General features: G+C 36.3%; 1 protein-coding gene across 3 annotated transcripts in view; it reads left to right on the top strand.

The window, feature by feature from the left end:
• The first annotated feature begins 9,423 nt into the window (after window positions 1-9,423).
• Rnf141 (ring finger protein 141) overlaps window positions 9,424-18,354 on the top strand; it is a 37,971-nt gene continuing 29,040 nt past the window's right edge. Inside the window, exons 1-2 of one of the 3 annotated variants that reach the window (XM_077798178.1) lie at window positions 9,424-9,513; window positions 16,449-16,640. In XM_077798178.1, coding sequence (XP_077654304.1) covers window positions 16,498-16,640 — 143 coding nt within the window. In that variant the 5' untranslated portion in view covers window positions 9,424-9,513; window positions 16,449-16,497. Of the gene's footprint in view, window positions 9,514-9,643; window positions 9,724-16,448; window positions 16,641-18,354 lie in introns of those variants that run through there. The other 2 variants (XM_077798177.1, XM_077798179.1) reach the window with 2 other exon arrangements.

The raw sequence follows: 18,354 nt of genomic DNA on the forward strand, positions 1-18,354 counted from the left end.
AAGAATGCATAAAGGCTATTATATATCTAAGCTTTACTGAGTTGGCCATTAATTTACCTCTCTGAGTCATATATTTATAACAGGAAAACTAGTGTGTTTTGGACTATGGTCAATTCAGAGAAAGCTGAGCTCCCTCAGTAATCACAAACCTAATAAATACTGGCAAATTTTTGGTTTTTGTGGAGCTGGAGTTGCAGCTCAGAGGTAGAGCATTTGCCTCATACATGTGAGGCACTGGGTTCAATTCCCAGCATCATATATAAATAAGCAAATAAATAAAGGTTTATCAACAACTAAAAAAAACTTAAAAAAACATTTTTTGTTTTATGGGTCTCTAGATTTTTATGTTAGCCTTTGAAGTCTATGCTTTCTTGGAAGTCTGGAATTCTGCACTAAACACTATCACTTTCTGAAAACTAGAACCCTTTTCAGGGTCTTCCAGATCCTTTTTTACTGTTCCATTTATTTTGTTTGGCTTTTGCCTTTAGCTATGTTGCCATTCTTCAGTGCCCAAAAAAAAAAAAAAAAAAAGACAAAATTAATTAAAAATAAAATCTTTACAAATGTCAAAATACCTAATTGAGTATTCTACTGTGCTATGCAGATTATTTCAACAACAATCAACACTGCAAATAATAATAATAATAGTAACAAAGATTTAAATGTTGCAAAACTTCACGAAACTACAGTATTCTGAGGAAAAAAAAAATCTTAAAATGATGTCAAGTATTCTGCATTAGTAGATTTTTAAAAAAAGAATCTAGTACCAAGTTAAAGCATATGACAGAAACTTCTATATAGTATAGGACCAGAGAGGAGATGTTTATATCTGCAGATTCAGCATGAGAATATGTCTGGGCAGTAAATCTGAAAAGAAGGATGAGGTGAGGGGTCATGCCCCTGGTCAGCCTCAGAGACAACACCAACTCACCATGGGTATTGGCTGGTATTTGGGCAGAGGCAAGAGGCAAACCTGATTCCAGTTTGGACTGAAACAAGGTTTTGCTTGCAGGGGATTCCACCCTCCATATAAGATCCCAGGGCAGGTAGATCAGACCACTAAGATGCTCAGCCAAAATGACAAAATGATAATTCAGTGGGTAAGCTGGGTGGGGGATCTGTACCTACATGGAGGGAAAAAGTCATGTGGTGTCAATAAGAGCTGGGGACACTTCAAAGAAATATTCCCATCTTTGCTCCCACTTTTATGTCCCCTTTCTAATCCCACCTCATAGGAAGAGGAGTTGCACATCTGACTGATACAGACCAGGCTAATTACTGTGGGGGGACAAATTTTACTGGTGGGTCAAATTATTTTGTCTTAAAGCTCAGCACCTATTCATGGCTCCCAATTGTCTGCTCCCTGCCTCAAATCCTGGCAGAGCCTTCTGGTCCTCAGAGCAGATTAGTCATTTTGATCCACCCTTGCCGTTTTATACACATGGTTGGATAAGTGGACCTCTAATCCCTGTTGTTTATCCTTTTTAGGCCTCCAGGGTTAAGCCATATGTTCAAAATAGGTTCTTCAGACGGCTCTGAGCTGGGGTTACTGGCTGGTATTAATAATGTGTGGGTGAAGGCAGAGATAATTATCCTTGTTATAATATCTTCTTTATTCTTCCTTCCAAGAATAAATGTCTCTAGATTTGTTAAAGCAGATGCCTAATCCCTGAAAAATAAAAAGCAATCCTCCAGGTTCATCTTGAAGCAGGTGACTCAAATGTGCTCCCATTTGGTCTAATTCTACTCCACTGAGTACTGTCCTATATTCCACTAGGCACCCCAACCATTTCTGTTTGATTTGTTTTCTACTTTCTTCCAAGTGCCATGACTATTTCTACTAGGTATCTCCCAGGTCCACTGACTCTACTAAGCACTGCTGCTATATCAGCTGGCACTGCTATACTAGGAAGGCCGACTTTGCCAGACTCTGCTGCTGCTTCCCGGCAATATTCTAGATGGTGGCTACCAAGAATGTGCTCGCCTGGCATGCGTGCGGCCCGGGTTGGATCCTCAGCACCACATACAAACAAAGATGTTGTGTCCACCTAAAAAATAAATATTAAAAAACTTCTCTCTCTTTAAAAAGAAAGAAAGAAACAATGCTACTTCTCCTGATGACTGGAGACTGCTGCCTTTTGACCCAGTGGTCTTAGAATTCTCCAGGCACTGCCGTCTCTGCAGTTACTGTTGCTGACATTAGCACTGAGGCCCTCTTAAAGCCATTTTGCTGTGGAAATCATTGAGTTCTGGTCCCCTTGCTATGATACAATCATTCCTACAGGAAATAGTCTGTGTAAATATGGAAATACAAGATTGAAATACCAAGGAAAGACAACTTGCAAAATAGATTTGGAAATCATCCAAATATACATGATAATTAAAGCTATGAATGCATGAGGTCTGCAAATACTTAAAATAAAAGCAGAGGGTTGAGGACAAAGCTTGAGTAGAAGTGGCCAATAAGATATAAAAACCTCAAAGTGTAACATCCTGGAAGATATAAAGCTTTAACCTTAGTTGTGGGTACCTAATTGTTCCTCTGTATTATGCTATGATATAATTAAAAGCTGCAGCTCATTGTGAGGAAAAGCACTCTAGATTTGTAGCCAGGAAATCTGGACTCTAAGCCAATCTAGTTAACTTGCTTAGTCCTTGGTTAATCATTTCCCATCTTTGTATCTCAGTTTCCTCACCTATTAGAGAAGAATGTTGGACCAGAGGATTGTCAGACAGTTATTTCAACTCTATGATTTTAGGAATCACATACAGGAAGTTAACCGTTAACAGTCCATAGCCATTCACAGTCTTTCTCTAATATTCCCACAGTCCTGTCACAGATGTTTAGTGACCTTATAAAAACAGGAGGCATTAGACATGCACATATCTTCCTAGAAAAAATATACCATTTCAAAAGTCAAAATATCCTGGTCTTCACTACATGACTATGTTTACTATAGTTTTATGAAAACCTCTACCTTTTCAAAAACTGCAAACTACCTATGTAAACTATGAATACACAAATTACAAAATTCATTGCCAAGACTCCTTCTTATAAAAAAATTAAATTAGAGGTCTCTTCTTCCATAACTCTTATTATTTATATTTATGTTTTCCTACAAATATTTTTCCTACACTTTGTGTGTAAGAAAAATAAAGATTTCCTTATCCTTCTACAAAATAACTTTATAATTCCTATTTCATGGAGGATTTCCAATCTCTGATGTTTTAAATATGTATTGGTGTCTTATTATGTTTTACATCCTAGTTAATTCATTATGCTTGTGTAAAGTTAGAAAAAAGCTATACTAAGAAGGAATTGAAGGATATGGAAAATGGCAATCCCCAAAACTGATCTGGAAGAAGATGGAGGAAGAAAGCGGAGGAAGAAGACAATCATTAATCCTCTCCCAGTAAATCCTGAGGGCAAAAAAAGCAAACTTTCATCCCTTCTGGGGTTCATCCCCAGCCTCTCCATCAAAAGCAAACTTTCATTCCCTCCCAAAACGCCTGGGGGGGGGGGTGCTGGACTTTTACCCTTTCCCATAAAAGAGTCCTGGAAGGAGAAAAGCAAATCGTGAATGAAGCTTGGGTAACAATGGGTCCCAGAGGAAGAAGCAGTGAACACGAAGTTCTGAGCTTTTCCCAGTGACAATGAGTTTCAGGATTTTTACAACTTTTTTCCTGACTGCCCAAACTGACACATCCTGCCTCAGTCTCCAACAATTAATTCACCCTCGTAAACTATAAAATTCAGACTCCTTCTGCAGCTTGCAGCTATTTTTCTACACACACACACACACACACACACACACACACACACACAAAATGAGCCCCTTTAGCACCTGATTGATTGACTGTGCTTTGGAATGAAGGAGAGCTTGCAGATCCATTTGAGGTCTGCTTCCATCCTGGGTAAAAGCAAAGCAAAGAACTGAGGATGGGTAAGCAAGAAATGAAAGATGGAGACCAGGCAGAGAGTTTATTTGTTAGAGCTGATAAATAAAGGCCATCTCTTTATAGATGGAGAGAGGCAATACAGACTTGGGGTTGGAGACTTTTATAAGGGTGGCTCAGAGATTAAAGCCGGGCAGGTCCTAATGTGGGCAATTAAGGGTGGGATTGGTATGCCCTTGGATGGGAAAGAATGCAGGTGGTGAAGGGTTGGGTTGATATGAGGGAGTGGTGAGCCCTTCTCAGAAAGGCCCCTGAGCGAGAAAGCGAAACCTTTCCTTAAAATGGCGGCTGTCACTTAAGATGGCCACCCAGATGCTAAGCAAGGACCTTACACTGGTTATTTGTATTTTCATTATGGTGCCAAAACCATGTTGGTTATTTTTGTTTACAGGATTTATATAGAGTTCTCATTGACAATACTATATTAATACTGATTTTTAAATATTTTAGTCTAGTAGTCCTCCCTTATAGTCCAATCCTTATTGTACTTACTACAAAAAGGAGGACTGGTGACATTTTATGAAATTGTAGGCAACTTTCAGAGATTTATTTTTGTAACTTAGTAGGTTCAGATCAGTCTGAAATACAAAACCTTTTCAAATTTAAGTAGTCTTTTTTGTCAATTTTATTGATAATTGTAAAATGTACTCAAAGTATACAGTTTGAAAAGTTTTGACGTTATATATACATTTGTGAAACTGTGATCTATAATCACGAAAATGAACAAATCCATCACCCTCCAAAATTTCCTCCTTTATAATACCATCCTGCCACCCACCTCTACCTACCATTTCCTCACCATTTTCCCTACCCACCCCATCCCTAGGCAGCCACTGATTTGTTTTTATCACTAACAGTTTGGATCACACAGTATAGTTTGTTTTGTTGCTATAACCATTCTTTCTTATTGCTGAGTAATATTTCATTGTGTAGATATGAGATGGTTTTCCACTATTTTTCTACACACACACACACACACACACACACACACACACACATATCTGGGTTGTTTCTAGTATAACCCTATTAACAAAAATGGCATGAATATTTATGTAAAAGTCTTTGTGCAGATACATGGTTTCATTTCTCTTAGATAAATGCTTAGGAGTAGAATGGTTAAGTCATGTGGTAGATGTATGTATAGATTTTTTTTTTTAAACGACCAAATTTTCTTCTAAAATGGTTAGCATGTTACATTCCCAATATGCAATATACTAGCATTTCAGTTGTTCTACATCCTTGTCAACATTTGATACAATCAGGCTTTTTAATTTTAACCATTCTATTGGCTAGTGTTTATGGTGATATTTCATTGCACTTCTAATTTTCACTTTCCCAATTATTAATGATGTTGAGCATCTTTTCATGTACTTATCTTTTTGTCATAAACCTAGATGATCTTCAAATCTTTCCTCCATATAAAAAAGTTAGAGTGGCTTATTGATTTGTAAAAGTCTTTTTAGAGTCTAGATAGAAACCTCCTGTGTCAAATATATATTTTCAAGTACTTTCTTCTCCAAGTCTTCAGCTTGCCCTTTCATTTTCTTACCAACCTTTTGAAAAGTAGAAGTGTTTAATATTGATGAAGTACAATTTATCAGTTTTTTTCTTTTGTATAACTTCTATTTTTTGTGACTTTTAAAAGAAATCTCTGCCAAATCCAAGGTCATTAAGATTTTCCTCCTACATTTTCTTCTAGTTTTGTAATTTCAGTTCTTATATTTAGATTTATGATACATTTTAGTTAATTTTGTATGATATGAGGAAAGGATCTAGACTCCTTAGCTTGGCATATGCTATCCAATTTTCTCAGCTTCATTTGTTGAAAAGATTATCCTTTTCCCCATTAAAGTTCTTTGATATATTTGTTGAAAATCAATTGACTGCATATGTATAGATGTATCTTGGGTTCTGTTTTGTTCCATTGTTCTTTGTCTATCTTTACACAAATACCATATTGTGTTGATTGCCATAGTTCTTATAACACCTCTTGAAAGCAGATAGTGTAAGTCCTCACACTTGATCAGAGTCTTGGCTATATTAGGTTCTGTGCATTTCCATATAAATTGTTTAATTAGCTTGGTAATTTCCATAAAATAGCCTGTGAGGATTTTTACTGGAATTACCTTGAATCTCTAGATCAACTTAGACAGGAATGACATCTTTAAAATATTGACTTTTCTAACTCAAAAACTATGCAACTCTATTCATTTATGTCTTTAATTTATCTCAGCAAGTTTTTGTAGTTTTCGGTATGTATGTCACATGTTTGGTCTTAATTTGTCCCTAAGTATATCACATTTTTACTAAATGACATTTAAAAATTTTTCAATTTCTAATTGCTCATTGCTAGTTTATAGAAACAACTGATTTTATATATTGACTTTATGTCCTGCAACTTCTACTAAGCAAAAAGCTAAGTTCTAGTAGCTTTTTTTTGAATTCCATAGTATTTTCTTTTTTTAATTAATGTATATAACTATACATATTAGAATTTATTGTTACATATTTTGTACATGTACACAATATTGACCAATTTGTCAATTTCATTCCCTTTCCCTCTTCTCCTCCCTCCTCCTGGTCCATTTCATCTATTCTAATGGTCTCCCTTCTATTTTCATGATCTATAGTATTTTCTTCTTTTTTTTTGAGAGAGAGAGAGAGAATTTTTTAATATTTATTTTTTAGTTTTCAGTGGACACAACATCTTTGTTTGTATGTGGTGCTGAGGATCAAACCTGGGCCGCATGCATGCCAGGCAAGCGCGCTACAGCTTGAGCCACACCCCCAGCCCCAATAGCCACATCTCCAGCCCCAATATAGTATTTTCTTATGCCAATGAAAATTGTTACATCTTCTTTCTAAGCTGGATGCCTTTTATCTCTTAGTCTTGTTTTATTACACTGACTAGAATCTACAATGCAATGTTTAAAGGCAATTTTTTTATGTGTCCCTTAAGTCTCTTATTTTTTAATTTATTTTAAAAATATTTTTTAGTTGTTGGACACACACCTTTATTTCACTTACTTATTCTTATGTTGTGCTGAGGATTGAACCCAGGGTCTCACACATGCGAGGCGAGCGCTCTACTGCTGAGCCACAACCCCAGCCCCTTATTTATTTGTTTTAATTAGTTATACATGATAGTAGAATGCATTTATGCACTTTGCTATATCATACATAGATGGGATATAATTTCTCATTTTTCTGAGTGTACATGTTGCAGAATCATATGGTTATGCAGTCACATATATACATACAGTAATGTCCGTTTAATTCTAATATCTTTCCTATCCCCACATCCCCTCCCCTTCCCTCCCATCACTTCCCTCTACCTAAAGATAATACTATTCTTCCCTAGTGCCCCCACGTATTGTGAATTAGTATCTGCATATTAGAGAAAACATTTGGCAATTAAAGGCAATTTTTACAGAGTATTATTTCTGACTCCCAGGCCCAGACTTGGCTGAAATATAGAACTTGTTCAATTCAATTAAATATTCTTTTTATTTACCAAATTATTAATTTCAATATTTTTAATAATTTCAGTCTTAAGTTTTTTGCCTTCCCAGTGTTCACATATTTATCAAGTAGTCAAACTTCGAACAGCAAGCTAGGTGCTGTGCTGATTGTCAGGGAGACAATGGTGGACAAACAGTCACCTTGATGAAGTCTTACCATCTTACTGAGGCAGTTTAAAACAAGAGTTAAAAGCTCAGGCTCAGAGTTCAGTAGGCTTTGGTTTGAATCTGGTGCTGAGGGCCATTGCCAAGTAGGAATGACGCATCGATATTTCCTTGCCAGAGTACCCCATGTTAAATGGACTTGCCTTGGACATTGCATGTGTCTTTGAGAAAGGTGACCCTGCTCAAGGACCAGGGTGGATCCAGGATTAGGGTGTATCCTGCAGGTTTTAGGAAGTATCCGGGTTTTAGACAAGTTTAGGGCGTTCCCGGTTTAAGACAATATGGGTTTTAGGGAAGTTGGAGGTTGAAGATTATTGCTGCTGGGATTAGGGTGTTCCTGCTGCTTGTTCCCGTTGAGTTCTCGTGAGATTAAAATGGGATTTGGAAAAAAGCCTCCTGGAGTAGGTGAATGGGGCGGCAGAACTTGGATTTCCCCAGAACGTGTTTGTGTAGAGGCCGGTGTGAGTTGGGGAATAAAGAATTGCTGTTTGAATCTACAAGGTGAGTGGTGGCTCGTGATTCTGTGCCAAGCCCAGACATTGGCAATCTGGTGCTACTCCTTACTCTTTTGAAATATCTTGGAAAATTTGACCTAAGCCTGTTCTTCATCTATAAAATGAGGATATTTATACCTACCTCATAGGATTGCTGTGAGAACTAAACGAATTAATACCTTTAGAGTTCTTAGAACAAGGTCTGACACATAGCAAGCAGTCAATGGATTTTATTTATTTTTAAAGGACAGGATTAGGCTTTTTTGAAGAAATTTTTATTGGGGCATTATAATTAAACATAATAGTGGGATTCAGTTTGCCATAACGTAATTTGCTCAAACTCCTTCCCTAGCACCTTCCTTTTTCCTCTCCTCCACCCTCCCCCATCCATTTGCTCTACTCAGCTGATCTCCCTTCTATTATTATGTTAATTTGTGCATTATTTTCATAACAAGATTCATTGTAGTATACTTGTACATGGACACAGCATCATTTGGTAAATTTCCTTCCCCAGTACTTGATTAGTTCCTTACCTAGTAAATCTACAAATGACTGATGAAAGGATTCAGGCGCCCAAACATTAATTTAGCTGCTAGGCATGGAGACAGTAGTATCAGCCATACTTCGGTTTAAATCCTTGCTCTGCTGTTTACTGCCTGTATAACTTTGAGCAAACTACTTAAACAAGAGTGATGCCTGTAAAAATGCCTTCCTGCAGTATTTGAAACACAACAACACATGCTTAATGAACATCAATTATTGACTAAAATGTTCTGAAAAGCAGTGATATCGCCCACATGTGTTCCTAATAAGGCTTGATGCTTTCCACACGTTCTCCTTTACGCTTAACAACCCAGCCAGGTGACCATGATCGACCCCCTTTCATAACGGAGGAGGGAGATGATCTTTGTGTAGCTGTAATCAGAACGAGAAGCGAGTCTTCTCCTGTGATCCCAGGGAGAAGTGGTGGCCTGGAACCCAACCCTCGACCAAACCCGGGACTCGCAGTGCTGCCTCCCTCCGATGCGGAGGCGGGAGTCGGCCAGGCAGTCCCCGAGACTACCCCCACGGACCCGCGCCTGGAGCAGCCTGTCAGGCTTTCGGTGCTTCGGGGTCCTAGGCCTGGGCAATCACAACCGCAGGGGCTTAAGCAGGTTCGCGGCGCTCAGACCTCTGGGCCGCTGGCTGGTAGCCGCGAGAGGTGGGGCAAAGCCGGGCGGGGAAAGGTCGGAGCACCGTTTCCAGGCAACGCGCCGGGGGGCGGGGCCTCGCGTCACTGAGGTGCGACCGGGTCGGCCGCCGAGCCGCCGCCTGCTGGTCTGAGCCCGAGGCGAGGCGGCGTCGCTCACGCCTGGAGCGCGATGCCTTGAACTTGGGTGAGCTCCGCTGCATTGTCCTCTTGCCGTACCCCAGCTTAGCTGCTCCACGCCCCTCGAGCACGAAGTAGAAACCCCGATCAGGCCTCGACGGCTGAGCGGGAATTCGGGGAGCTAGGCCTTTTCCAGGCCTGGACTCGGGGCGCGGGGCTGGCTTGGGAGGCCTCTCGGTGTACTCCGATCTCCACCCGGCGGTTTCCAGTGCCCAGGGTGAGGTGCTTGCCCCGCTTTGGAGGTGGTTCCGGGAGTCCGGGAGAGAAGGTTTTCCTCCTGGAGCCCAGAACCCTTTTTTTTGAATATTGCCGCCGGCGCAGTCAGTCGGCCTCCGGATTTAGCTGTTGGTTACAAGTGCAGGTGCACTGAGGAGGGGCTGAGGCGGAGAGCGGGCGCCTGCACCTGGACGGCGCGCGGGGCTGCGCCTCGCCGAGTGCCACTCTCCTGAGGAGAAACCCTTTACTTGGGGCTTCAGCTCAGGAAAGCCAAGTCGTTCTTAGCACACCCAAAGCCTAGGGCCTTTGATTGTCAAACTAGCTGCTACCTTGAGACCCAGCGCAGGAGGGGTAGTTTCCTTGCTAATAATAATTGTAGTGATTACACAGAAGGGAAAGAAACCCCTGTTAGTTTTTGAAACTCCCTCTTCAGTTATTTGTGTCGTGTTATAAAATGTGGATTTGCTATCATTGTTGAAATATAGCCCCAACTTCCTTAAATAGGCACTGTCATATTCTGATCCTGTCCTGTTTTACAGTGCCCAACGTTCATTTATTTCCTCTGGTGTATTTATGAAGCTGCAGTAACACCTCCAATTCTTTGTAATTCTTACACCTCAGCAGAAGTTTATCATTACCACTCACCTCCCAGCATTCTTGTGGCTGTAAAGTGAGCTTCAGCTGTTCAGAATTTGCCTGGGGCCTGAGCTACCAAAGATCCTGAAGTAGTGTCCTCTATATTGAAGCCATTCCTCTGAGAAAAGTGGTGCCTTTTGAATTCAGAACTCAAAAATAGTATGGAATTTTCTCCTTTATGCTGCCTGACTTCAGTTGCTAAATATTGTCCTCCAGAATATGATTGTATTTTTCAAAAATATGTTAATTCCTTGTCACTCGTTCCCTCTTGGTTTTTATCCAAATACACACTTCCTTTCTCCTCCTTTTCCCCAAAAGACTTGGGAGATCCACACAGAATTCTTGCAAGTGTAGTGTGTTTTTCTAAATATGAAAAGTTTTTAGTAAACACATTGATGCTATTAGAAATCCACTAATTCCCAAGATTGTTTTATAGATAGTTTTTGTTGTGGTAGTGGGGATTTTTCTTTTCTTTCTTTCTTTTTTCTTTTTTTCTGATTAAGGTCTTTAGTCCTAGACCAGTAGAGGAAAGGCATCAGGGCCCAGAGAAGGAGAGGGAAAGGGGAAATACTAGGGACATATATTGACCAAATCATGTTGTTGGATTGGGTGCATATACAAATATGTAACAAATTCATTATTATGTATAATTGTAATGCACCAATAAAATATATGGAAAAATCTTTTCATCCCAGAATAGCTATTCCAAACTGAGATTAAAGTTGGCATGAAAATAGATGATGATCATTTCAATTATAAGTATCTTTTGCAAGCTAATTTGATGGAGAACAAACTTCAGAGAGGTTTTCTAAATGTTTCATTACTTGTCAACTAGTCAGTCATTTTGTTGCACTTTCAGTTTTGCTTTAATCCTTTTATGAATGGATTGTGGTTTAAATTTGCAGAGAGTTTTTGTGGACTTTTGGTTTTGATTTGGGTTTTGGTTCTGGGGTATCTTTGTGTGTGTATGCCAATTAGCCATGATGTGGTTGTTATATTTTTATAAGAAATATTTGAACTACAACAGTTCATTTGTTAGAAAAAGAAGTGATCAACTGTATGTACCACCCACTAGAGAATGGCATTTTTGGAATCCTTGATGAGCTTTTGAGTTTCAAAATAACAGTTCTTTATCTAGAAAAACCTTCAAATGTTTCTGAAAGCACATTTCTATCTTGCTAGAAAGGACTATATTAAAAGTGACAAAGTAGTTTTGAGAGCTGTTAGTTCTTTGAGAAATCTTGACTACAGGTTTGTGTTTTTTTGATGAATTTTATGCCAGTGGTTTGCAAATTAAGTTCCTATGCAATACTATTGTTTAATGATTTAGAGGTATTTTGTTAATTTCAAATAGTGAATGTTTCCCATTTTATATAAACATCAATGATAAGGTTTTACAGTTTTGTGTTATTTTCTTCCATATGGGTTTTTAACTTCTACTTATCTCCAAGTCATTACTAGATGACTGGACAAATAAACAAAAGTCAAGGAATTACTCAGTGAATAATTTAAAAAACAAAAGCTGTCAACAGTATTTATTGCATTCATTTAGAAAACATTATGTACCTATGTATTTTCTAAAAGAGAGAACTTAGCTCTTATCCTGAAGCAGCTCATGGAGGGGAATGGGTAAGTGACTTAACTGATGATATATGACAAAAAAATGGGTAAAATACCAAAGATAGATACTTTAAAAGCTGTGGCTAGTGACTAAAGGATGGCCTCAACAGATTGTCTTTGTGAACATTTATTCTTGGTTGAAGTCTTATATTACATAGAAATAACAGATATATTTTTAGGCTAGTATTAGACATTAATATTTAGCAATATTTTATTGTTTTCAAAATAAACTGTAAATTCAAGGTTCTTCCTCCTAAACCAGATTGAGAATCACTATTCCAGCTATCTTGGCTAAATAATCTAAGGAGTCAAATGATGAGGTTTCCTGGATACCAAGTGAATTACAGAAAAACAAGTTAATATGTTGCCTGAGATTATAAACTTTATCATTCAAAGTTAGAACACCAGATTGAAAAAAATGAAGAAACAAAGGGAAACATTTTCTAACTCAAAACAAGCAACTAAGGCTTCCTTGTAAATAGATGTTGGTGATCAATGTAGCAAAATATGCCACTTTGGTATAAGGATTATTTGGGGTTATAGGCACTTAAAAAGTAGAGGTTTAAGAAATGCACTCTACCTTCCTTTTTCTTCCTGAAAGCAGAAGATAAAACCCAATGTAAAGGTACTCTCCCTGTACCAGGGAAAGGAAGACATTCTTAACATCAGACATGGGCAATCAAAGCTGAGAGAAAGCTATACAACCAAATCTTAAAGTAACTCTTATTTTCTCACTTTTCCACAATTAGCTGCTGTAGCCCCAAATCCTTTGTTTCATCATATTTTTCACAAATTACTACTCTTGGTCCAAAGCAGCATTTAAACTTTTAGCCCTACTTTGGTCTGTGCTTTTCTTGGATCTCCGTTTCCAATTGATTGATTAGAGTATTATCGAATTTTTATTAAGTTGGTACAGGAAATTTAGAAGAAGTTTAAGTTTCATTTGAAAAACTCTCAATATTAGGTTCAAGGTCACCTACTCTATTTCCCACCCAAGAAGAATCTGTTAGTCAATAGATGAACTTCTCATTTTAAACACTTCAAACTTCAGCAAAGAGGCTCACATACATCACCCATTTCCACTTCTGGATGGTAAGACATTCTTACACTCAACTGAAATTTGCCTCTAATTTATACTTTTTGACCATTCTGCTCTTTGTAACTGTAATATAAATCTTACTTTCTCTTTTACATGGTAGCTCCTAAAATATTTGAGCAAACCAATCATGTTGCTCTGGGTTACCAAGCCATACTAGAATAAATCATTTTGTTTCCTTTTCTAGACCTGTAACATCTTGAATATATTCTAATTTATTAGTACCCTCTGACTACTTAGAGCTGAATGTAGACCTTCATTGTGGTCAAACCATTATAGAGCACAATGGGACTAGGTTTCTTGTTCTGGATATCTGCTTCTAGCAAGAGTTTAAGATTATTTTAGCATCTTTGGTGTCCCTATTATACTCTTGATTATTTTGATTAACTTTTTTTTTTTTGTATTTTTAACTGCTTAATTGGGTGCATCTTACCTAGATTTTTTTTCAGTTGATATTTCAAAACATATTCAGGAGTTAACTTTGTGCTGTATTAAACAATTTTAATTTCAGCAGGTCAGTATCTATTTTAATCTTGATTCTTTGGATATTATTCCAATTTTGATCATCTGCAGGTTAGACAGTCATGCAGTCTTGTCTTCGGGTCATCAATAAAAATGTTAAACAGCCCATCTTTTGGTGCCAGCCTCCCTTTCCCTTAGTCTCTCTGCTTTAGTTACTTTGGTTTTTTAAAAATTACCTCAAAGACCCCATGATCCTTCCTATCTCAGGCACTTTCCTTAACTTCAGCCTGGAATACCCTGCTGTCACCATGCACCATCCCTCTTTTCTTACTAATTCTGACTGTCCTGAACTCAAATATTTTCCCAGGAACTTCTTTCCTCACACAGGACTAGGTGGATGCCTAATGCTGGTCTGAAACCATTAGTTCCTGATATTGCTTTCACAAGTTTGAATTAGAACAAGAAAAATAAGGACAATATATCATTTTAATGTGTGTACATATATATTTTGAACATTAGGGTGAAGTCACTCTCTTTCTTTTTTTAAATTTTTTTTAAAGGGAGGGGGGAGAGAGAGAGAGAGAGAGAATTTTTTTTAATATGTGGTGCTGAGAATCAAACCCGGCTGAACGCATGCCAGGAGAGCTGCACTACCGCTTGAGCCACATCCCCAGCCCGAGTCACTCTCTTTCTTAGAAAGGACTTTTATTCTAATGTTATATCCTACTATTCCATTTTTGAGGTTTCTTTTTTGTTTATTTTTAGATTACTTAGACTAAAAAGAATTATGCGACCCTATGGTACATATACTAGTCTGTAATACTCAGAAATCACTGATGAATGCTCTAGAAATCCCCCTCAAAGTTAGTGTCTTTACTTGTTTCTCTTTGGACATAATTGCTATAAATCTAGTTGGTCATATTTTAAAATGTAATTTTTACCTTCAGAGTTTTTTTTGTTTGTTTTTAGTTACCTGGATCTTCCTCATCAATGTCTTTTCATTTCTAATATTATAATATTGTTGCCAAGTAGGCTCAGATTCAAAATAGCACTTGTATGTTTTTGACAGTTGTACACTTCCTATATTTAAGATAACTTAGAGAATAAACCTCAAATATAGTGCATTAGAATTTAATACCAGAAGCAAATTTTGCACACTTAGGACTACTTACTTTATATTTTAAAACTACATTTTATATTTAAAGCTATAACTTCATTTTTCATTAAGTGATGAAATAAATTTCCTGACACAACTTTTCCTATGAAAAGTTTTCCCATTTCATCTACTTTATATGGTATGGATGTTAATTTGTGAAATAAAATGATAGTCTTTAATGGGTACATGAAATAGAATTTCCTCAGAAATCACATTTTTAAAAATTATTATTCATTTTTCATTTCTTATCTGTTTTTAAAAACTAAGAAAAAATTACTACTAGCTCTTTGACGTTGGGCAAGTTACTTTAATCTCTTGTTTCCTCACTGTCTTATTTCTTCATCCATAAAATGGTTATTCTAGGAATTTAAATGACTGAATCTATGAATACATGTAAAGTGTTTAGAAGTATGTTATACAATGGAAGTGATCAACAAATGTGAACTGCTTTTACTATTATTAATAGTATTTGTATTGAGTAGGAATATCACATGTAGTTATTGAATACATGACCATAGACAGATACTAAAATTTAGCTTAATGTTAACCAGTACTTGGTATTATGTTCAATCATTATTTACCAAAGGAAAAGAACTCTCTAGAATAAACACTTCCAACTCTTCTGTAGCCACATACATACGGTTATATCTTTCAAGATTTTAGAGTACACGATTATTATATAAATGTTTTGTGGTTAAATTGTAAAGCCAATTCAATAAATTATTACTCTATATTTATAATATATTATTAGTAGTGATCTGGCCTTTTAACTAAAAATATTCATATTTAGAAAACAAATTACAGGGCTGGGGATGTGGCTCAAGCAGTAGCGCGTTCGCCTGGCATGCGTGCGGCCTGGGTTCAATCCTCAGCCCACATACAAACAACGATGTTATGTCCGCCGAAAACGAAAAAATAAATATTAAAAAATTCTCTCTCTCTCTCTCTCTCTCTCTCTCTCTCTCTCACATCTCTCTAAAAAAAAAAAAAAACAAATTAAATTACATAAATTCTAAATAAAAAAATACCTTGCAGAATTAAAGAGCAAAAGAGCTCTCTTTTCCCCCCAAGCAGAAATTGTGAGATGGTTAAATTATCTTAACATTTTCATTTTATTAAATATTTTAAACCAAAAAGCTTATTTAATTTAATGTATTTTAAATTGCAAATAAGTTGCATATCGATAAATAAAAGATTTAAGCTGATATAATTTTATCAGGAGCCCATGTATCATAGTGTTTAAGAATGTGTTCGAGCATTAGAATATGAAAAAGGAGTTCAAAGTTCACTTCCACCCTGTACAAAAGTTCACTTGCACTCTGTACTATACATTTTATATAACACTTGGCTCCATTTCTGTATCTATAAAACAGGAATATGATAACATCTACCTCAAAGGATGTAATAAATAAATGATATATGGAAAGCACTTAGTTTGGAGTCTGACATGTGGTTAGCAGTCAGGAAATGTTCTTAGGAAAATTAAATAAGATAAACAGTTTCCTATTAAATACAATTACTTGACTGCCCCTTGTATAAAAATTATCATAAGTGAATGCCATTTTCTCATTTACCTATGTGATTCTGAAAAAATAAAATAAATCTTAATCTTGAAAATAGTCATTTGAAAAGATTCTGTATTAGACTCAGATAAAACTACTGAACTCTTTACTTCCTAGTTTTTCTTTATTTGAAGGATGGATATATCACTATTTTTATGTTGTGTGTAAAAGTAACTTTTTTATATATTTGACAGAAACTATGTGAAGCAACACTTTCTGGATTCTAAGAGACATCATTTCATCATGGGACAGCAAATTTCGGATCAGACACAGTTGGTTATTAACAAGTTACCAGAAAAAGTAGCAAAACACATCATATTGGTTCGAGAAAGTAGCTCCTTAACTTATGAAGAATTTCTTGGGAGAGTAGCTGAACTAAATGATGTGTAAGGCTTGCTCTTTTTCACTTTATTTTTTGTCCCCTTCATGTGTGCACCATATGTCTTGGCTGTGTAAGAAGTAACCAAAGATATTGATTGGTAAGATTTAGTGTTTTCAGCAACAGTTAGCAAATATTTGTTGACTTTATTATAAGTAGACTTCCTGTGTAGTTATTTTAAAATAACTATGTAGATAATGGGAACAGAAAAGAAGAACTTAAAATGAAATTTGGAACACAGGCCACAGATATATTGAAGCATTTCTAGAATATAATGCATCCTAACATCTCAGTAATTGTATACTAAAAGACTGTAAATTTACTTGTTTGAAAGCACTAAAGGGGTGCCCTACAGAAGGAACTATGTCATTTAGCCACTAAAAAGAAAGATTAGGATAGTCAGAAGTAACTCTGAAAAGGCTTCTGTACATCAGCCTCTTCCGCTGAATGGAGAAGGGAGAGTATCCCTTCTGTGTTTGTTTACTAAGCCGTTATTTTGCCAGAGAAATACATAGATAGTGATAGGTAACTTTCATCACTTAGGAATAAAATTTTGCTTATTCATGTTTTCTAATTATTAATACCTTGAAAGCCCTATGTAGCTCTTTTGAATAATTTTTTATCTAAGATGGATTGTAAAGGTCTCTGCCTTCTTAAAAAGCACCTAATAAAACTTAGCCTTTTCTTTGTGAGTTTATTCTTTTTTTTAATCAATTTTTATATGTATTTGTATAGAAATTCTTAAAATACACAGGTCTTTTTATCCTTGAATGTTCCCAGACCACTATGATTTTTAAATACTGCTTGTTTGTTTTCTCCCTTAGTGACAGGTAGGCAGATGTCAATTCTTTCTATTAAATCTTTCTGTTGCCAGCACCCACTTCTACCTCTTTTTATTTCATATATATATATATATATACACACATATACATACATACAAACATATATATATATACACATAAATATGTATATATATATACACACATACACACATGCATATATATATTTATATAGTTTTTCGTATATACCCTTTATTATATGTATATTTTAATATATATCTTTTCTTTATTATATATACATTACATATTGATCTTCAATCCCCCTGGGAGTATGATTAAAACTTATATAAGATATCTTAAATAATATCTTAAAGATTCTCTTATTCTCTTTAATTTAGTCAACATTTACTGACCATGTATTACATGCAAAGTATTGTGCTCAGGGTTGGACATTTTAACTGAGGCCTAAATTGATTACCCAAGTATTATGGAGAATCCAGCTCTGAGTCTGAAACTCCTTCCACTATTCCATATTCCTTCTCCTTAAACCCAAAAGAGACCAAAAAAAAAAAAAATTACCTGGAGGTCTAGAACCACTTGGTATATAAATTTGTAGTAGTTTAGTCACTATAAATAGCTTAGAGTTAGATTTATGAACCTACTCCCTAGGCTTTATGTGTTAGATAAGAGACGTACTTATTGAAAGAATGATATACTGTCTTTATGGACATGACTGGAGTTGGATGCTCCTAGCCAGTGATAAAGAATAAAAAAAGAAAAAGAAAACTTGTATAAAGATATAATATATATATAGAAAATATATATAGAAAATGAACTAGAAGAATATGCACTAAATTATCCCAGTGCTTGTCTCTGGATTAGGGGATGGTTGGAAAAGGAAACAAGGAAACAGTGCAGGGAGATTTTACATTTTACTAAGTT

Source organism: Urocitellus parryii, chromosome 4, assembly GCF_045843805.1.
Source record: "Urocitellus parryii isolate mUroPar1 chromosome 4, mUroPar1.hap1, whole genome shotgun sequence".
Taxonomy (NCBI): Eukaryota; Metazoa; Chordata; class Mammalia; order Rodentia; family Sciuridae; genus Urocitellus; species Urocitellus parryii.